The sequence below is a fragment of the Dicentrarchus labrax genome, unplaced genomic scaffold (assembly GCF_905237075.1).
Source record: "Dicentrarchus labrax unplaced genomic scaffold, dlabrax2021, whole genome shotgun sequence".
Lineage (NCBI taxonomy): Eukaryota > Metazoa > Chordata > Actinopteri > Moronidae > Dicentrarchus > Dicentrarchus labrax.
Genome location: NW_026136722.1, coordinates 22,583,057 through 22,605,180, shown reverse-complemented (window position 1 = coordinate 22,605,180; position 22,124 = coordinate 22,583,057). Strand labels below are relative to the sequence as shown.

At 40.4% G+C, this 22,124-nt stretch overlaps 1 protein-coding gene across 2 annotated transcripts; it reads left to right on the top strand.

The window, feature by feature from the left end:
* The first annotated feature begins 523 nt into the window (after positions 1–523).
* On the top strand, positions 524–20,719 carry glyr1 (glyoxylate reductase 1 homolog (Arabidopsis)). Of its 2 annotated transcripts, XM_051386917.1 has the most exons (16): positions 524–627; positions 4,071–4,107; positions 4,210–4,289; positions 4,385–4,523; positions 6,322–6,432; positions 7,556–7,639; positions 9,391–9,444; positions 11,152–11,202; positions 11,352–11,425; positions 11,595–11,694; positions 11,864–11,974; positions 12,051–12,152; positions 12,332–12,494; positions 15,412–15,591; positions 15,687–15,811; positions 16,719–20,719. In XM_051386917.1, exons 1-16 carry the CDS (start codon positions 590–592, stop codon positions 16,791–16,793), a joined length of 1,524 nt encoding a protein of 507 aa, XP_051242877.1. In that variant the 5' UTR covers positions 524–589; the 3' UTR covers positions 16,794–20,719. The 2 variants fall into 2 exon arrangements, with proteins under 2 accessions (XP_051242877.1, XP_051242878.1); XM_051386918.1 differs by lacking the exon at positions 7,556–7,639.
* Positions 20,720–22,124: the final 1,405 nt, after the last annotated feature.

The following is a 22,124-nucleotide window of genomic DNA, read 5'->3' as shown; positions in this document are numbered from 1 at the left end:
ATCATCAGTCATTTCTATTAGTGTAGTTGTTGTGCTCTGTCTCTGTCCTTCTCTCTTCCCTCTGAAAAGTGTCCTGAGATAACTATCGGCGCTTTACAAATTAAATGTAATTGAATTAAAATAGGAAAGACAAAGGGACCCACAGAGATGGTCGTACTCCCACCAGTAGATGGCAGTACGTGCTGTTAAAAAGATGTGAACACAGAAGGTGATGCTACGGAAACAAGTAAAAATTGGTCTTATTTGGAATTTTACCTCGTTAAATATTAGGTTTAAATATAATATGAAGCATATGATATTACTATATGAACGTATTTATTCGTGGCATGTAGATTTAACACACTACAGCATTTGTTTTTATGTCGGTTTATAGTCATTTCCCTCTGTTTTATGTTTGTTTTTACAATATGAAATATGTTAACTGTATGTTCAGGCTTGTTAGAAACTACTTTTCTACATTTTGCAGAAGTATAAATAAAGCCAGCAGCGGATGTTACATGGAGAGGAAGGGCTTGTCCTCACATGTGATTAGTGGGTGTGTGTTGTCTTTTCCCCTCATTCAGTGCGACGTTTTTATTAAAGTTGTAAGATGGCGACGGTGCATCTGAGGATCGGGGACCTAGTGTGGTGAGATACATTTTAACGTTGTCAAACGCCTCTGTTTACGCCAAAGGTAGCAGTGCTGCATAAAGTAGTGCTGTAATGGTTAGTTGAACGTTAAGGTGTCGTGTTGCTGTTAATTAATGGAAGTGTCCGCTTACTGGGCTAGTTGATGGTCAACCCAAACAAATGGTTAGCATAGCTGACTCAGCCAGCAGTCGTCGTTAGCTGCTAGCTAGCGGACAAGCTACAGCAAAGGGGTCTCTACCGTAACGAGATAGTTTGTCCGGATACAAAGCTGTCTTTTTAAATTCTGATGTGTTTGTATGTAAAGCTCGCCAAATAAGTGTTACTTTTAAAATGTAAAATGTGGTGGTCTGTGACGAGTTTTTCTAGCACCGTAAGTTAGCTTAAGCGGATATCTGTGTTACTGTAGGTAAGTTAGCTTCGCATATTGTCGGGTTCCGTGTTAACTGTTTGAGCTCTTTCTCTGCGCTCACCACTCGTTTATCTAACGTTATGTTGATTTGCAAGTACCCTTTAGAGTCTGAATTTAGGTTTATTTAACCCGAATGGTTGGCTGTGGTTATTTGTGTGGAGTAGAACGTCAAACCGGTCGTCTCATGTTGCCTTGTAGCAGTTTGTGTCAACAAAATGACATTACATAAGTTACAGTAGAGCTAAACGAAATATTGTTGCACCTTTTTGTCACTTAAGACCCCATTTATCGACATCTTTCTGTAACTTAACACCAGCTGTTCAAGCAGCCATGGTCAAAAAGTCCTGTAGGATTTTCATCTTTTCCAATAGAATCCTTTAGGATTCCCATAAGTTTCTAAAAATCCTTCAGGAGTTCTATAGAAAGAAACGTGCTTCTATTTTTAGTCCTATTAAATGCAAAATGTGGTTTTCTGTTGGTGCCAATAAAATGACTTTGGATTCCTATACATCTTATTGGAAATCTGTTGGGATTTGTTTTTAAATCTTTAACATCTGCATTCATTTTTACAAGAATAACCATAACTTTTGTTCCTTATTAAAAATCTAACTTGGCTATAGATTCTTGGAAAATCAACTACAAATAACTTGAAAACCTTCACATGAATTAAAGTTCTGTCAGCAAATAATACACCATGTGATACTGCAAGAAATTAAAGATAATATTAGGGCTGGGGGTAAACTATTATTTATTAAACGATTAATCGGACGATTATTTTATCGATTAGTCGACTAATTGGACGACTAATTGGACGATTAACGTGAGTTAGCTAACGTTAAACAGATAACGTTAAAAGCTACTGCAATCCTCTTGCTACCGTTAGCTAGATCTAGCAGCTGTGCACTTTGGTGGTGCTAGGCTAACCAACGCGTCTTAGCTCTCTCTCTGAAACGGAGGCACCGCTTTGCCACTCGCGAAGGAGACAACAACAAGCACCAACGCTGGCCAAATCAATCTCATGCCTGTGCAGTGCGCCACGCAGCCCGAGCTCCACGCACTCCGGTTGTGCCAGCCAATCACCCCAGCAACCCGCGCAGCCCGCCCGCGGCAGGCCAGCAGCCGAAGCCCACGCCAGCCAACGTTAGCTACTATAGATAGCTGTGTTCTGCAGCCGTAAGCCAGCTACCATTCAAGCCAACATTAGATGATAACTAACGTTAGCTAAACACAGCTGTCTAGGCGCCAGTAGCTAGCCAACGTTAACATTAGCCACCAACCCAGCATGAACAAACCGCACGGAGAGCTAAGACAGCCAGTCAGCACCACTGAAGTGCGCAGAGCCCGCGCCACACAACACACCACACAAACATGAAACCAACCCAGCCAACGCCAGCACCCACCTGCCACCGTCTCCTCCACGAGCGACAACGGGGCGCCGCCGCCACAGATGCTCCCACATTGCCAAATGGAGTTGGTATACCACACCAGCACCACAGCGAAGAGCACAAATAACCACACCTTTACGTTTGGGACTAAATCTGAAGTATTCCCATTCCTTTGATGATTCAGGGCGAGCTGTTTTTTTAGGACTTTTTCTTTTATTGGGAATTCTGTGAGGAGGTTGCTGTTTCGTCCTCCATTCTGCAATGTTTTGGTCTCCCACGTGTGTGTGTAGAGCTGTGGCGAAGTGTCGACGCAAAAATTTGACGTGGATGTAGTTTTGATGTTGATGTGTCGCTACAGGCCTAGATAAAATAAAGAGAAACCTCAGAACAAGGACCAAAACAGCTGCCTGATGGTTTCACTGCAGTCAATTCAGTTTTATTTATATAGCGCCAATTCATAACAGAAGTTATCTCAGGACACTTTTCAAAATAGAGCAGGTCTAGACGGAACTCCTTTATAACATTATTTACAGAGACCCAACAGTACCACCATGCCTCCAAAGTCTTCAGTGTGCAGTGAGAGGACATCAGTTTTAGCTCAGTGCGTTTTGTATATCAACATACAGTGGAGTAAAAGAAGAACCCCAGTGATAGGATGAGAACAACATGGCAGTTCCTGATTGGTTCTCAGACTCAATAAACTTCTTCATGTCCATATGTTGGGGTGCGGCTTCAGTTTTGATATCTCTTGTGCCTTCTTGTAGTTGGCTAAAGCTGCCTTCAGTGTCTTAAATAGTTTGTTTTTAACCTTGCCAGTGGTCAGACTTCATTTAAACTTAATATACGACACTGTTGTAAGTGTGAGGTTGAGCAGTTGCTGCCGGAATTGCCATATCTCACAGATTTTGCAAGAGGAAATGTTTCTGCAACGTGTGAGGACACAATGGTAAACTGACAGGGACCAAAGGGACAAGTAGGGGATAATAATTTCTTAACACTTCTGACCACCCAACAAATTCAACATTGTGGACATCACTAGATTAGGTATCACTCCCTTTCTCTTCTATTATAGAAGTAGAAGAAGAATTGTATGTTTTTTGCTATTTTGTTTGTCTGTGTTCAAGTAACTTAACACAGTTGACCGGTTATACATAAGATTGTACAGCAACAATGTATAGTTTTTTGCAGCAAAAGTTCATAACCTGTAGTTTTTACACACTTGATAGCAGGAAAGGCTGCGATATAATGAGCAAAGATGGATGATTTGATATTCCATAGCTCTAAGTTAAGCAAATGCAACTGACATCACTGTTCTGACTCTTCAAATGTTTATCAAGTACAATAAAAGTTAATCAAAAAACTTCACAAACATACTTTGGGTTTCATAGAACATAACATTAATTGATTCTTTGTCCAAAGTAAATGATAATTATTATGGGCCGATAATTTATTAGCTGTAATTTAATAATCTTAATAATTCATAACTGATCACTTATCTACCCCAATAATTATTGTTCATCCCTAATTTTCTGTAAAATGCTGACTGGTCAAACTAGAACATCTGTGCCTGACAACATTTGATACGCATTGCTATGGACATGTTTTGGTTGGTAAATGTAAAAACACCCTTTTCTTTTTTCTTCCAGGGGGAAGCTTGGTCGTTACCCACCATGGCCAGGAAAGGTAAGAAATGAAACCCTGCCAATGGCTGGCTCATAGCAAAATACATGTTAACATGACAAATCTGATGCTAATGTTGGACTACATTATGTATTAACATTACAGGTAGTAAGCCCTCCCAAGGACCTGAAAAAGCCCAGGGGCAAGAAATGCCACTTTGTGAAATTCTTTGGAACTGAAGACCAGTAAGTCTGGATATTGGGGTACCTGTTCTGATTAACTGTGCATTTCCCGCTCCGTCTAATGTGTTAAGAGCTGTGGTTTCTGTGTGCCTGTCCAGTGCCTGGATCAAAGTAGAACAGCTGAAGCCCTACCACGCCCACAAAGAGGAGATGATCAAGATAAATAAAGGAAAGCGCTTCCAGCAGGCAGTCGATGCAGTGGAGGACTTTCTAAAGAAAGCAAAGGGGAAAGAACAGGTGAGGGCCTTTGAGATGTACCTAGTATTTCCAGATAGTTTGTATTTATGCTTCCTCATCCAAAAATACCTCTCTCTTGCTTTTCATATAGTTGGCCATTTTCATTCGCAAGCACAGAGTGTAAGACTTCTAGGAAATAAGTAACCTACAAATCCCTCAATATCTCTGCATTTTCCTCACACATCTTTTCCATCCTTGTAGTTTTTGTTGTTGGCCACAATGCTAGCTTGTACTCTGGCTCAACAGGTGCCATCAGCTCAAAGAACCCTCCACAAAGTTTTAACAGGAACGTATCTCCAGTAACTCATCTAATCCGTCTCAGCTGTTCTCTCCTTGTGCTTTATCTGCAAATAGTTTATCATCAAACTGTTCGGATACAAAGTTTAATCTTATCTAGCTTGCACTGCACATTCATATTGTCTATTTTTTTCAAAATACTTCCAAACATCAATTTTATACCTGGTCTACATTCTGAGCTAATACTGACGTCCAAACAAGTACTGATGCCTCTCTACTTTTAGTCCACTGTAAAGTACTAGAGCTGCCCTGTGAACATTGATCAGTACAATTATCGGTTAAGAAGCAAATCATTTGTACATCCTTGTGTCAGACTGAGTCACAGAGTTTCATTTGTGTCATTCTACACAGTATTAGGAATGTGGCAGACTAAAAGGGTTTGCAACCAGACTCCTAAATTGAACAAACTAATGGGAATAGTGAAGGGTATGCATGCCCTGGGAGGTCAGAGACTCTTTGTGAACCACACCAGACTGCTATTGCTGTCCAATGTGAGAGGCACTCTGGTTGAAGGTTGTGTCAGGAGCCAGGTGCTCTGCAGTGTTGTGGAATCTTATTGCTAAGCTATAATCAGGATGCAAGCCTTTTCTGCTCACCAGGAGTAGTATGCACTGGACTAGAAGTGTAATTGGGCCATTAATAGTTTTGTTAAGGGAATTGTGATGAAAATACACAAGTAAATATATATGTATGTATATATATTTTATATATAGTATTTTTTTGTCAAAAAAAAGCAGGAATCACCAGCAACATGATGAAAAGAAACCTGAAGCTAAATGTAAATGCTGTCTGAAAACTTGTTTCTGCCTTGAGAGGAATCGCAGGCATTTATTACATTACTTGAAACACAACCATGTCACACAACACAACTAGATCAGAAAAAAAGGAACAAAGTCAAACCCTTTCCAAGCTTTATTCACAACAGTTTGTTACTTTAACATTAGCTAATGCCGCCACATAACCCAGGAAACACAGCCTGTTTTGGCAAACAACTGCTTAAAACTCTTTTTAACAAGTGAATATGTATAGTTCAGTATTACTCAGAATTCATGACAGAACAAAAAATTATTAAAGCTCTGAGAATGTTGTTCACTGGTATATTTAAAAAGATTTCAATTATACTTCTTGTTACAGGGGCAAATCTGAGCACAGCACAACCCAAACAAACACAGATCACAAAGAACAGCTCATTTGTTTTCACCACTGAAACTGATCAATCTGAATCCAATCACAGATTAATGAGATGACACTTTTCTGAACGAGTCCTGCTCTCCCCAGGCTCCCTCATGTAATACTCCAAGGTGTCACGTTCAGTCTCAGCAAATGTTTATTCAGGTGGTCCCTGTGGGTCCATGTGCCCACCAGAATGAGTGCGTTTAACATGTGGGAAATTGGTTATCCCTTTGGCTCAACCTGCTCAGACAGGGTTATTTTACAACTGTCCTGCTTTCAAACAGAGAGCTGTCTTGGCACAAAATGATAATAAAAGTGTTTTCAACAGAACTCAGATGGCAAAGGAGAGTCAAAAGGAAAGAAAACGCCCAACAAGCCACTGAAAATACTGGAGGAGGATGATGAGGATCTCAGTGCCCTGAAGGACCCCTCTGAGAAGGTCAGTAGAACACTAAGTTAAAAACATTTTCCCATCAAGCAATAGTTAAACAGTAGAGTTGTTCCCATACCAGTATCAGAAACTCTTCCAATAAGGCCTAAAATGTGGTATGTGGTATCTGGTATCGGCGAGTACTTGTATCTGTACTATGTAATTTATTAGCCCCGAAACTGGACCCTACTACTTTCTAGCAGTGTTGTTTCAGCCGAGTACTCCCTCAACCTCGGTAACGGGATATCCACAGCTCTCAAAAGGTCTTAAAGCATTGTTTCCTTAAAAAATTAAAAATGAATTTACCAAAGTTTAAAACATTTTCCTCTGCCGCTGTAGGCACTGGTGTTAGTTATAAAAGGTTTCTGTGTGTGATTGCTGCCTGTTAGGAAATACACCTCTAAACCCAAAGTGAGAGCGGTGTGATGGTAGACTGTGCTGCAGAAGTTTTTATTCAACACCATCAGACCTGAAGCAAACACTGACAGTACTGCCAGCTACAGTAGCTAGAAGGTCCAAGTTATCACAGACTTAAATATACGTGAATGAATAATTTGTAATTGGTTAATCTACATTCATAGTTATCTTTATATAGTGCTAGGAAGTACTGAAAAATGTAATATGATAATAAATAATTGTAGGCCATTCTACTTTCATACATGGGCTGTTATTGTGAAAAAGCATATTAAATTGCATTCTGTGTGGTATTTAAAAACAAATGTATAAAAGTTGACACTGGGTTATTTCCTGCTGTGGAAAAGGACTGAAATACATTTTGTCAGGTTTCATCACTAATTCTCCCCCCCCAATTCTTTTTTCAGTTAGTTTCTACACAAGTAAATGTGGGTGATAGCTGCAGTAACAGGTTGCATTGAAGAGCAGCAGTGGCTGGGGAGCTGTCAAGATGCCATCCCTGGAAATCAGTATTATTAATTAAAGGCCAGTTTGGGTTGAATTGTCCAGGGTTAGACATTCCTGCCTCCATCCCAATACAGTGGAAGTAAAAAATAATATTCCACTTGGTCCTCAACACTTCTCTCCTTCGTATATGACGGCAAAACGTCACCAACTACAGCAGACATGGACCTCTACACAATCACCTTTTGATTTAGGTGTCTCTCTCCTCCTTAAGGACTTAACTGACTCTGACCCCGAGCCGTCCACTATTGAGAGGCTGGGGGCTGGACCTGGCTCAGGATTCAAATGGGAAAGCAGTGTAGGTGGAAACCCCCCCCCAAAAAAGCCTGCCTTGCCTTGCTGTTCTTCTGCCTGACCTTGATCTTTGGCTTTAATCACCAACAACTGCAGACCTTTCCCTTCTGACCTGTTTGGTGCTCACTCTCGGCTACTGAACCTGTTTGTTTGACGTGTGCTGTTGAGATGGTCACCAACTCGGCTCAAAGGCTTCTGAGTGTAAACCAGAATGACCGCCGTGTGTGCGTGCGGGGGTCATATAAAAGTTGAGTCATGAACTGATGATCCGTATGTCAGCGGAAACACTTTCAAACTAAAATGGCAAGTTTGCTGCTGCAGTTTCAGTGCAACAACTTTGGAAAACTATATTAAATGATAATGGTACATTTACAATATTATAAGTTGTCATTTTTCATAGAGGAAACACTTTTTGAATGTATTTACTGTGTTACTTAATACAACACAGTCAGACAGTAGAGCAGACACACTCCAAGCTGTGCTGCCCTGAGCCTTCTTTATGGTCTGCTGAGTTAAATGAGCTCATTTCATTGTTTCACTTGTCTGGAACATATTGAATATAATCTGTGCCTGTTATACATTTGATGGTCCATGCTTTGCAGCCTTTAGAAACCCAAACAACATTTACGTTTGCAGGCCAAAACTGAACTGTGAAGGCTACCTTGTGTTTCCACTAACATGTAGAGAATCAGACAGTGACTGACTGGCTGTGTGGGTTAAACTGATCATACTAATAGCTGCACTCTACCTGAAGCATTGGTGTCAAAAGCAGTCTAGTTTCAGAGGACCACTGTGTTACAGATTAACGGCAGAATATATTTGCTGTGTGATTTGCTAACACGTGGTGTTGCATATGAAGTTAGTTCATATTCCCTTATTGGCTGGAAGATATTAGCTATAAATAGATATCGGTATAGAAGTTGTGTAAAGTGATGAACAGGGAGAATCCATTGACTTGACTTGTAATTGAGCCTTCCTGCGTCCCGCCCCATTTTGCTCTGTGCTCCAATAACAGTTGAGTAAACCTTCGTCAGAGAGAGATTTGTCACATTTTAAGTTGGCTAATGTTACCAAAACGTTTAATAACTAACAATTGATAGAAGTTAGCTAGCTAGTTAACTCAAAGTTTGATTAAATGTGTTTTTCCAAATGTGGTTGTCTTTCCAACATAGATTAGCTTAGCACATAGCATATCTAAGTACAGGAAAGGAGGAAGTTGACCAAGGTTTGCTCAACTATTATTTGAGCACAGAACAAAAGTGGGCGGGGATTTTGTCACTTCATAGTCCAGTGCATTATATAGAGCACGCACCTTTGTGTCGGTTTTAAAACTTTCCCATTGATGCACCTCTAGTTCTTTTGAATACCAAACTGTTCTTGTTGTGTATTGGTGTTAGTAAGTGGGTGTATGATTCAGCCATTGTGGATAACATGCTGCTGTTTCTAAAGTCTGAATGATTTGTGCAGCAGTTGAACACATACAGGGTTCTCACTGGTTATGGAGTTTCTGCTGTAGTTTTGAGGGACAAATAATATGGAATGGAAACAAACATTAACACTAGGGCAGAATCAGATTTTTAGGCCATGGATGGAATCACTGAAATGTCTTACCAGAAACTCTATAAAATCATGGCAGTTTGTATAAGGACTGTGAAGAGAGCCCTGATGTGTCAGTTCTGTGGACGCTATATTCTCTGTCAGGTTAGTACACATGCTAAGAGAAGACTGTCACACTGAACTCTTCTTCTGTTGCAGCCTGTGAAGGACGACCCACATTTCCATCACTTCCTGCTCAGCCAGTCGGAGAAGGTAAGAGGAAGCATGCTGCTCAATATTTTGAGATCTGTGCTTATCATTTCTTATCTTTTTTCAAATGGGTTTGAGTTTGTCATGTCTGATCTTGTTAAGTAACTAGTTAGCGTTCTCCTCTCAATGTGTCTATTTGGCTCTCATTATGTAATGGTGATAAAAATTCACCCAAGCTGAATTTCCCAGAGTAGTAGTGTTCGTCCTGAATGCCCCACATGTGGGCCTGTAACAGTTAAACTGAAACAGCGTGTATCTGAACTGATAAGTCCTGTGTCAACCTGTGCTGCGTTTCCTCAGTGATATTTCCTGCTTGACTCCCATTGCTAATATCACTGATATTATTATTATTATTATTATTATTATTATTATTATTATTATTACTATTGTCACTGCTCATTGTCCCCCATCATTGCTGTTGTCGTCGTCGTCATCTTCTTCTTCATGGTCATCATCAGTCACTACTATTAGTGTAGTTGTTGCTACTGTTGTTGCTGTGCCTCTCTCTTAACAGGCAGTTTTTCCTTGCCCCCGTCGCCAAGTGCTTGCTCATGGTGGTACTGTTGGGTCTCTGTAAATAATGTTATAAGGAGTTCGGTCTAGACCTGCTCTATTTGAAAAGTGTCCTGAGATAACTCCTGTTATGAATTGGTGCGATACAAATACAGTTGAATTAATTAGGAAAGTAGTAGTTAAGTGAATTTCCCCAGTGTGGGATCAGTAAAGTCAATCTTATCTTAAAAACACACACAATGGCAACCATGTGAACGGAGTACAGTTAGCTGATAATGATCCTGATCAGCCAGTGCCAGTTATCAGGCTCCAGACTAACTTTTTGCATTGGTTGCACTGGTGCACCTAACGTTTTTTTTTTAGGTGCACCAACACAAAATTTTGGTGCACCCAAATTTTTCATTGCGTCACCTTTAACGCCATAAGGTCACCTTTTTATCGCTCTCCATAACTTTCATATCATGTGAATGATTTTTAAACAAGAATAAGGTGTAGAGAAATGCTTGTCTTTATTTGAAGCACAATTATATATAAAAAGAAAAATAAAGTGTTTTAAAGTGCTTCACTGAGCTGAAATTGAACATTTCAAACTAAAACACTAAGCAAAATAAAACATTTCCAAATAAAAAAACATTGTTGACCTGCTCACGAATGCACTATTTCTGGCCATATTCTGACTGCACTCCTGACAGTACACGCAGTGCATTGCGTTACGTCCTTTGTTGTACCTCAGCCAAGGAAATAGTTTCAGCCAGTCCTGTCTGAAGGAATATATTTTGGCCTATTTAATTTGGGTCTCGGAGCCAGGCTCTATCCCAGACTAGGTTGTCTCCTCCTCTGGTTCCGAGTCTGATGCTGTCGCCGAAGGACCGGGGCTCGGCAATTTTTGAACACACACACACTTAGAAACGTTGGTCCAAATTGGTCACACTCTGGAGCCCTGGTTTGTGGCTGTTACCAAACTACCGGTTTGCTGCTTCCTGTCTGTTGCTGGACAGAGAGGCTATCTGCTCTCACTGGCTCTGCATTGTTAGCTGTTATTTTATCAGACTTTGACTACATCATTTTGTGATTTCACAGTTGTACTGTGGATAAAGTGTATCTGATGTGAACTTGGCATTAGGCTTGGCAATGTGTGTGTGTGTGTGTGTTGTATATTGGTTACCTGTGGTCTGACGGTTTCATCTGTGCCCACAGCCAGCCTCATCAATGGAACCCATTAGCAAGCGCCTGAAGATCATTGAAGAGGTAACGCAACAAACACTAATATAAAATTGGTGTTTTCAATAATGTGAGAATACTGTGTATTTAGTTTAATAAATAATGCATAATAAAGCTAGGTAAGGCTTCACTTTGCCTTCGCTATGAAATTGACAGGGTTGCTTTTGGTTGTGCAGGACTCGGGGTCAACTTCTATCCAAGCAGCAGACAGCACAGCCATCAATGGCAGCATCACACCCACAGACAAAAGGTATTAACACATCCTCACTGCTGCATTACACAACACCATTATCAAAATTACTTACTAAATTTAAGTGAAAATAAGAGCACTGTTGCAACTGTTCATTTCAATTAAATTTTCAGTGTTTGCTTGCTCACGTTTTGATTTGTTTGTTCTTTTTTGGGACTTTGCCCTCCAGGATAGGGTTCCTGGGTCTGGGGCTGATGGGTAGTGGGATAGTTTCCAACCTGTTGAAAATGGGTCATGTTGTCACAGTGTGGAACCGCACAGCAGAAAAGGTACTGTAACACAGTCACCGTCACACAAGCAACGCTATCATGCAGTTTAAATTCATTACTCATACTGTGTTTGTTGAATGAGGTTCACACCATAGTATGATCATGTAGGTCTGTGTTGGCATGCTGCAGCTGATTGACTATGAAATGACTCCTGTCTGCTGTATTCCAGTGTGACCTATTCATCCAGGAGGGAGCCAGGCTAGGCCGGACTCCTGCAGAGGTGGCGTCCATGTGTGACATCACTTTCTCTTGTGTGTCAGACCCAAAGGCTGCCAGGGATGTGAGTACCATGTCAACTACAGTAAATGGCTTCTGTGGATGTTTGAATCACTGAAAAAAGTTTTGTTCCTCTCCAGTTGGTGTTGGGACCCAGTGGAGTGCTGCAGGGAATCAGGCCAGGCAAATGCTACGTAGAAATGTCCACTGTAGACCCAGAGACCATCACAGAACTCTCACAGGTATACACTAACACAAAATAGCCAGAATACTTGCACAGTACAAAATAATGCACTATTAAAATAGGCATAGGCATCTTCTCCATCTGAAATATATACAGTTGTAGCAGTTATTATTGAAGTAGTATACTGTAGTATACTTTAGTATTACTATATGAAATTGTTCAATGTTTGAATGTCAGGTGATCACGTCGCGGGGCGGCCGTTTCCTGGAGGCTCCGGTGGCGGGAAGCCAGCAGCTCTCCAACGATGGGATGTTGGTCATCCTGGCAGCTGGTGACAGAACAGTCTATGAGGACTGCAGCAGCTGCTTCCAGGCCATGGGCAAGACCTCCTTCTTCCTGGGTATGTAGGGGCTCAGATTGTTGTTCCAAGTGTCTGACAACATTATGGAAAGGATCCCTACGGAGATAGACCTCTTGTTTGTCCAGATACACCCGTAATCTCTTTCACCACCAGACTCCATAGACAAAAACGCTAATTTTATGTCACAAATCTAACTACATTGAGTGCTGGTCTGGTGTGGGAGCCTGTTAGGCCCTGTCCTCACGAATACGTGTTTCTCGATTCCGGATAAATACTTCATCGTATCATCGCTGCCCATTTCCCCCCGTTCGCTTTGCAGGAAGAGCGATTAGGTCAGCCAACCGCTAGTGTCGCTGTAGAGCATTTATAGCAAGTTACCCGTCTAGATACTCCCTTTACACAGACGCCGACGTCTTCCTCTTCCTGTTTACGCAGTCAGAGCGAGGAGATTCAAGAGAATGGCGGCAAATCGAAATCCAGCACCTCCATGCTTAAAAGCAGATGTGTGGGATAGGGATGCACCGATCCACATTTTTTCACTTCCGATCCCGATACCTGAATTTGGATATCTGCCGATACTATTCCGATACCAGAGCTCTGTTTGCTTTAATGTTATTATTATCATTATTGTTAATTTTATGAGGCTGAAATAAACTCCTCAACAGGCAAGTATGATATGTACGTATGTATGGATGTATGTCCCAAAAGCAACTTGAGGTAAGTATAAGGTCAGAAAAACAGGAAATCCTGTTAACAGGAAAAATCCCATCCTGAAAACAAATATGCAACTGTAAGGGTTTCAAATTGATTGACATTTTGGGAATTTAAATAAATATTGACATGACAAATATTTGAAATATAACATCTTACACACACACACACACACACACACACACACACACACACACACAGATGATGTCTGCCTGGAGTTTACCTTGTTTTTGGAATGACTCCATAAGTGATTCCTGACAGCTCCCCTAAAAAATCCTCGTGCTCTTTCGTGTGGTGCTTTTTAAAAATGTTTGAGTTTGTAGTGTTGTACGACGCAAGGGAGCTTTCGCCTCTCTGAATCACGGATTTGCTAGCCGGCTGCAAACTGCGGAATGGATTTCCTGAGCGGGGGCGTGTCTCATAACTCTGTCTCATTGAGCCGCGCCTCCGTTTAGGAAATCCATTCCACAGTTTGCAGCCAACTAGCAGACTGGCCGGCAGGAATCACTTGTGGAGTCATTTCAGCAGACAACGTTAAAGCGGAGACATGGATCGGATATCTCCGCAGATTGGATCGGGAAATTCCAATCCATGAATTACGCTGGTATTGGTCCCGATACTGATGGCTAGACTAGCTACCTCACATACTTGTAGGCCTACAGGCCTTAAACTACTCTGCTAAAACGGGTACATTTTAAGTTAAATGTTTAAATGTTGTTCTTAGTGTCTTGAATTATTGGCTGTTTTGGAGAAGCCGTGGTACTATGTTTACTTACCTGGTGGCTAGACTGGATACCTCATATGTCCAGTGTCGAGCTAAAAAAGCTGTCAAAGAATCTGTTCAGAACAGGCCACTTGCTGCACTTTTTAACTCTCCATTGTTCATTGTAATACTGCACTTTATTTACTTTTCAAAGGCTTGTCAGCTACAGTTTGCACTGTTTCAATAAATGAAACTTATTTTCTCACCTCATCTTTGATTCATTTTGTCCAGCATTTGCAAGCTGTAGACTCTCTGTCCAGTCAGAGCCATATATTGTGTAATTGATGCTTTCAGTTTTCAGTTCAATTAATTCAATCCAAGTCAGTGGAACACTCAAAAGATGTCACCAAATCACACTGTCCCTTTAAAATCTTGTGTATCTAATCGTATCGTTGGCTGAATATCGTGATATATATCATTTCATGAGCTGAATATCGTGTATCGTATCGTGAGATTAGTGTATCGATACAGCCCTAGTAGAAATGCACTCAGATATGAATTTTTTTTTAAAATCACTACCCTCTGAGTGCCTCAGATTTCTTCAAGAATTCTAAATGCTAATTTTACCTTGGTTTCAGTGTTCTACTCAGCTGCACACAGAGTAGTAAACAAACCACAGAGAGGCTGTGATAGCGACACATGCAGAGAGAATGTGACACCATGACTCCACTATATCTTTACGTAGAGAATAGTGGTTTGCTGCTATATTCATGTTTTAAATTTCATCTATACAACCTTTTTAATGTTAAGATGTGCTGGTAGATATATTTTGTTCCTTATGGACAGAGCTAGCCAATTTCCCCATTTCCAGACTTTGGGCTAAGCTAACTTACTGCTGCCATCACATACATATTAAGTAAGACTGGTGACAACCTCATCTGATTCTCGGCAAGGCCGAAACAAGTGAGCAAATTCCCTAAGATGTCCAACAAATACTTTGAGGTAATGTGGGTAGATGTATAATGTCATTTACAGGTTTACACTCTTGAGTGTTTCTTGTCAGCAAATTACCTTGAAAATATCATTTCTGGTCGCCCGGTTAGCTCAGTGGGTAGAGCTGGCGACCCATATACTGAGGCTGAGTCCTTGCCGCAGCGGCCCAGGGTTCGAATCCAACCTGCGGCCCTTTGCTGCGTGTCATCCCCTCTCTCTCTCTGCCCCCATTTCCTGTCTGTCTTCAGCTGTCCCTATCAAATAAACGCAATAAAAAGCCAAAAAAAATACTTAAAAAAGATATATATATTTCTGATCAAAGTGTCTTGTGAATGTTTCCAAAGGCTCAGGCTGCCAGATGGTGTCACATTACCACATTTTGTATACATTTATTGGTTGAACTGCTCTGTGATTACCCAACATGACTGAAAAGCCAATTCCAAGCGAGCAGAAATTTAGGCACAGGCACACTGAGGATGATAATCATTTCATTGTTGCTTATTTCTGCTTCTTATGTGTGTATAAGAATGTGTGTGTATGTGTTTTCAGGTGAAGCGGGGAATGCAGCAAGGATGATGCTGATCCTCAACATGGTGCAGGGCAGCTTCATGGCCACTATCGCAGAGGGGCTAACCCTGGCCCAGGCCACTGGCCAATCACAGCAGACCTTCCTGGACATCCTGTGCCAGGGCCAGATGGCGAGCACCTTTGTGGACCAGAAATGCCAAAGTAAGTCAACACAAGAGAAGTTTTAAGTTGACACTTTTTTTTTTTTTTTTTTTTTAAATGGGCTCATCTTGACCTTTCTTTCCTGCCTCTTCCAGATATTTTACAGGGCAACTTTAAGCCTGACTACTATTTGAAACATATTCAGAAAGACCTGAGGCTAGCTATCTCCATGGGTGACATGGCCAACCATCCAACCCCAATGGCTGCAGCTGCCAATGAGGTACACGTGTGCTTTTATTTATTGTTAAGTTGTTGAACTTGTAAATTGAAAGGTTGAGAATTAAACAATTTGTTTCGAAACCTGGTTCATACTGTGTTGAAACGACGCTGTAAGTACAGCGTAGGTGCACGTTGTAGCCTTACCCAGAAATGTAATGAAAGAGTCTGGGAAGAGACTCATGCAAAACCTAGTTACCGAGTTAATAATGCCGTTTGAGAATCCCTCTTCAAACAAACACACACAAATACATACACACGTTCCCCGACAAGTCTGTCCTCACACACACACACACACACAGGCAAACAGGCAAACATGGGACGCGACATTGCTGCAAAACATGCTCTTGTCTGTCCCCTCATATTCCCTCGGCCTTTCGTTTCATGCTGGGGGGAAAAAAAGCAAACAAGGAAACAAAATATAGAGGACAAAGACAAGTGTCGAAAGGCTAAAACAATTAATCATTTTCACTAGTTTACTTTGTAGGTCCAACCTAAGAAATGAGATGTCATTCACCAGCTACTGACTCCATAGTTGTGAACAAGGAACTTCAGTATTTGAAGTTGATTAGGTTCAATCAGGTTAGTGGTGTTGGAGAGTAATGTGTGTTATTAATCACCCTGTTATAATCAGCCCGTCCAGAGGAAACTCAGATGCACCCAGACATTTCTCCATCTCATGCTTTAGTATGGTGGGGTGTAAGGAACGATTCGTCATCACCACTAACCAGGCTCTAGAGGTGTAGTTAAAACGTTTTCATTTTCAGTTTCTTCATTGAAGATTTGTCATCCCCCCCCCCCCCACACTGTAATAGTGAATCCTTTCTAACGATGCATGAATAAATGCTGCAGGGACAATAGAAGTGAAGCATGTGCAATACAACTGAAACCTTTGTTTTGTTCCTGTACAGGTTTACAAGAGGGCAAAGGCACTGGACCAGTCAGACAATGATATTTCTGCAGTCTACAGAGCCTACATTCACTAGAGCGAGGTGTGACCGATCCTCTGGACCACACAGTCTTTAATCCCTTATTATTTCTCCTCGTCATGTAATGAGTTTTTATTTTAAATTCTAGTCATTTTATTTCATTTTGCTCCCAACGCCAGCCATGTTACCTGCCCACAAATCATGGGATAATAATTCCTTATGTTAGAAGCAACCTTGAGCATTGCACTGACTGTACTGGGAAGGGGGAGAGATATACGTTGTAAGAGTGCTACAAATGAGGTTGTACTGCTACAGTCTGCTGTGGTGGGGGGCAGTTTGTCTGGTTTTTGACAACTACCAGTAGAAGTAATGCAGGGTGTTTGGCAAGGATGTGGGGTCCAGTGCCACTGTGAAAAGCAGGCGGGGTGTCCAGCTCAAGCCAGAGAAATTGCTGTCAGGTTTTGTGGATGCACCAACCCTAATGGGTTTTTTTTTGTTTTTTTGGTTCATGTGCAAATGAGTTTATTTAATTGAGTGTGATCTTTGCTTTTATTTTAAATGTCCAGAATTCCATGAGAGAAAAACACAAGAACATGCCACTGCATTGCCTTAATAATGTAACCCCTCGAGTCTTTTGATAATAGATGTATTTATTTCTTTTTCTTTCTAGGTCTTCTCGGTACAGTTAGGCCATGCCATGTTTCTGTATTTGACTAGATGGTTTATGCTTTTACGTTGGTGTCAGTGATCTTTTTTAAACAGGTTAAAGACAGAGCAACAGATGTGTTGAGGCCTTTAAAATGCAGTAATAATTGGTATTTCTCACCAAGACTTAAGATTACCACATTTGAAATCCTTGTGTTTTTGGAAGAGTTCTCAATTCCACTGTGTTTTTCTTTTTTAAATATATTTTTCTGAACCCAGATAAATCCACCTGTTGCATTTTAACTGGAGGCTTTAATTTAGCCCCATGTCATTGTGCTTTTTTCCCCCCTGGTAATTAGTGTTAAGAAGTTGTGGTTGAGCTTTCAAGGCCAATTTTAGACCATTGTGGGTTACAAGTACACAATTAAAGCCGCAGTAGTTAATTTTTATAAAAATATTTTGTCATTTTTGCTTAAACTTTCACTTTCCTGACCATAGTACATGAGACAGATAATCTGGGAAAAAAACGGGTCCCTAAGGAACAACCAGAGCACAGAAAAATAGTTGATTTTTGAGTCTTATTCCCAGGGCGTCAAATACCAATATTAATAGAAATGAGTAATGTATAGTAATATATGCCATTAGGAGCACTAGGAGGAGCCAGAGGAACCCGATTTCCCCCCTCCCCCCATATTATCTGTCATGTTCTACTGTTAGGATATAGTGAAAGTTTCAGCAGATATGAGTTATTTTTATAAAAGTGACCTATTGCAGCTTTAAAAACTGAACTAAAACCATCAAGTTGGTTAGTGGTTTCATAAGTTTTAAAGGCTGAAAGCTGTAGTATAAATATAACCTGTTGAACTCCTCACATGGCACTAGTAAGACAAACACAACTCACTTCAGCTAAACTGTTAATATGCTAAATAAGGAAATGCAACAGTCAGGGCCCCAAACCAAATGTTAACATGGATTCTGTTTTATTATTTATTTATTTTTATATTTGCCTCAAACAGATTTCAGCTCACATAAAGGGAGGGACAGCAGGTGGTCACATCGCAGGGGGGGAGGCAATCTTGATTACATAGTAGGTCTTCGCAAGTCCACCCAACGAGACTGAAACATTTCTCAATGGACATAAGGTCATGACAGATTCATCATATACGTTGGCTGATAATTGACAAGAAATGCCAGATTCCCAAATTTAAGTTAGAAATCATTTAGAAACAGTGTCTACATAATTTCTGACAAGTTACTTTTTTTTTAAAAAGTGAAAAGTCCTGCTCACTACATATTGTGATCACAGTACTTTAGGAAACCGATTGGAGGATTGTTAGCACATTTCTTACCTCTCAAATGTTGGTATCTGCCTCAAAAATTCAGTCCAGGTCATCTCCGCTCCAATCCAAATTATCAGTCTAATCAGGTCAGGTCAGTCTTTTACAGCAGGTCTCAGGTCTGTGTGTCAATATGCCTATTGCCTGAGTGGATCCAAGGGGACTCTAATCACTACTTATATATCACAATTGGAAAATTAACTGTAAAATGGCCTGTATTAATGTTCCTGAATCACCGTATTCTGGATCAGGTCTAATTGTCCCTTTCTAAGTCCCAACCCTTCTTTCTCTATGCTCCAATAACCGTTGAGCAAGCCAAGTGAAGAACCCCAGTCAACTTTCTTCTTTCCTGTTCTTTTGCTATGTGCTAAGCTCGTCTTGTTGGAAAGACAACCACATTTTAAAGATGGTTAAAAGATAAAGGCTCATATCTTTTAGATAAAACGCTAGCTAGCTAGTTAGTCCTCGTTTTACTACAGACCAAACCACTAACTTGCTAATCTACATCAATCCACTTCAATCATTAGCTATTAAAGTATCAATTATTATAGCTTGCCACCGCTAGTTAGTTAGCATTTTGCTACAGAAAAACCACTGACTAGCTAATCTACATCAGTCATTAGCTAGCTAGTTACATCTGAAAGCTAATGTAAGGAAAACGCTAGCTAACTAATTTACTGCTGTCAATAATTAGCCAGTTAGCTAACTTCTTGCTAACATAAGCTAACTTAACAGGTGACTATATATGGCTCTTGTATCTTTTAAGCATCTCCAAAATGTGGTGGTCTTTTCAACATAGACGAGGCTAGCACCTAGCATATCTAAGTAGAGGAAAGGAGTTGACCGAGGTTCCTCTGGGTACCTGATTGGAGCACAGAGCGAAAAGGGACTTAGGAAGAATAAACCAACATATTTTTATTTTTTTACTATGAACCTTAGATTTTGGAGTCTATTTTGGACACAGTTCAGAATTCTGGACCCATGAAGACCTCTACTATGTAGCCTAAAACACACCCTACAATGACAATGCCCAACATATGCCAAAGAAACGTGGCATGGCAAGAGCCGAGTTCTGTCTGTCGGTGTTCTGATAGAAGCTCAAATCAAACAAGACAGCTTTAATCATCAGTCGGTTCCAGTTGGAGCACTTGTCCTGACCACTAAAAACTCCAAATAGAACACAATGAGTCTGTGTTTGCGGGTATTATTTTTGGACTAATCATTGGGAAGTAGATGCAGAAATGGGTTAATCAAGATGTCAAACATGGCAGCAAATATGTGTCTTTCTTTTCCTTCAAGAATAATGTACAGAAAAATGTCTAAGAGAGCACATCAATTGTCGACCCCACTGTCACGATCTTGGAGGTAACTAGCAACAAGCCCTGCTGTTCTTTCACTAGAACCTGTACAGTATGCCGTTGAGACACAGGAAGCACAGAAGGACAGTGTGCACCTGCAGAAAATTGTACTTGCTTCCTTTCAGCGACCTCATGGTGTTTCAGTTTTTATCAGTTTCCTCTGTAAATTAATGAAAAACAGAATCATTTAGTTGCATCCTAAGAATCAAGTGTCCCACTTAGACAGATTTTCTTTTTGCCAAACAATTTCCATGTAAGGTTTTTAATTTTGGTTCCCCTTACACTCTGGTGTAAAGAACTGTTTTTAGAAGACAGATGTAAATAGCACATTAGGTTGAGTAGGGTTTCTTTTATATCTACGATAACTGGGATTAATGAAAAAAACTACTTTTGCTTTGACTCTACAGAGCCACTGTCTAACATCTTTGTGTCTTAATACTGTCGATTGTTCAGTTCAAGTGTAAATGGTTTATTAATATGTGGCTTATATAATCTGGCTTATTATTGCATTGAAATGACAATGATTTGGATCCCGTCAACAGAAGAAGGGTGTAACTTGTTTTGGGGGATATTTATGATTTTGTGTACATGTGGAAATATCAAGACTTTTGTGCTGTTTAATAAATCCTCTCCTGATTACTGACGCATGCATGTTTACTCACTACTGATCAACTTATGTTCTGTTAATATTTTTTGGACTGCTAATTCGATTAGAACTCTAATATTTGTTTCTCATTGCTTTCTCTATGACTTCTATGAGTCTGGCTTTCCCAAGTCCACTGTTAAGTTCCTATCCTAATCAATAATTCACAAATATATAGTTTGAAAACACAATGAAAATAATGCATGTGTTGGGGACTATTTTCAGTGGTGATTTAATCCCTTTGTTCAGAGTAGGAAAAATAAGTATCACCAGCTTTATAATTTGAGGGGCAACAAATGTGAGTTTATTAGCTGTAAATGTGACAGGCCCATTATGATGTACTTGTTGAAATACTGACTATATGCCATCATCCACTTTGAAGGGACGCCTACTACCCTGAAGGTAGGAACCCATGAATTTTGAGGTAGATTAAGACATAGGATTTAGTGGCATTGTAGGGGCAATTCTTTCATAATATTGAGAGTTGCTGAGTCTCTGAAGAATTACGAACCCAGTGTATTTAATCAAATTCTTCAACACAAATGGTCCTTTGATCTGACCCTGTGACTGAGTCTTATCAGTCACCCCCTACCATAACGTCACAAACCCCCTAACCAAACTGTATACATTTACTTCCTAAAATAAAATAAAATAGTTGATTGTTGAGTCTCATTCACAGGCCGTCAAATACGCTTTGGGACCCTGGGAATGAGACTCAACAATCAACTATCTTCAAGCCTCCAACCCAAAGCGTGTTTATATCTTTTTCTCTATCGTTGTTTTTGTTCAGGCCCGGTGGATTCTTATAAATACCGTCAGCAGCACTAGGAGGAGCCAGAGGAACCTGATGTTTTCACAGATTATCTGTCTCATGTCAAAATTTCAGGAGATATTATTTTTATAAAAATGACCTACTGCAGCTTTAAGATATACTGGAGCCAATCACTGTGCCTAAGGGTTATTTTCTCAGATCTTACAATAAACCTGAGAGTACAACTTTATAAAAAAGATTGTTAGAGCTTGACTATGAGTACGAAGGAGGATATCTCATCCTGTGCCACTTTGAAAAGGTCTCTGAAGTCCCAGACTTCGAGGTGCAATACTAGTTTGAATTAAATTAAACTAAATTGCTGGCACAGTGAAGCTTCCCAAGGTAATTACAGTATGTTTAGAAATAGAGGACTGAAACATGCCCAGATTTTAGACTGCAGACTTTCTTGAATAGTCATATACCCTAATGGCCGCTACAGATGCCTGTTTACTTGTTGATTCAGTTATTTATACCTATGACAGTGGGGAAGGGGGGCCGTTATTACCCAATAGTACTAAATGTTTGTGTCACGCTGGGCGGAAGTTGTACTCCCTAATAAGGACTAGTGGGTGTGGCCACTTTAATAGTGAACGT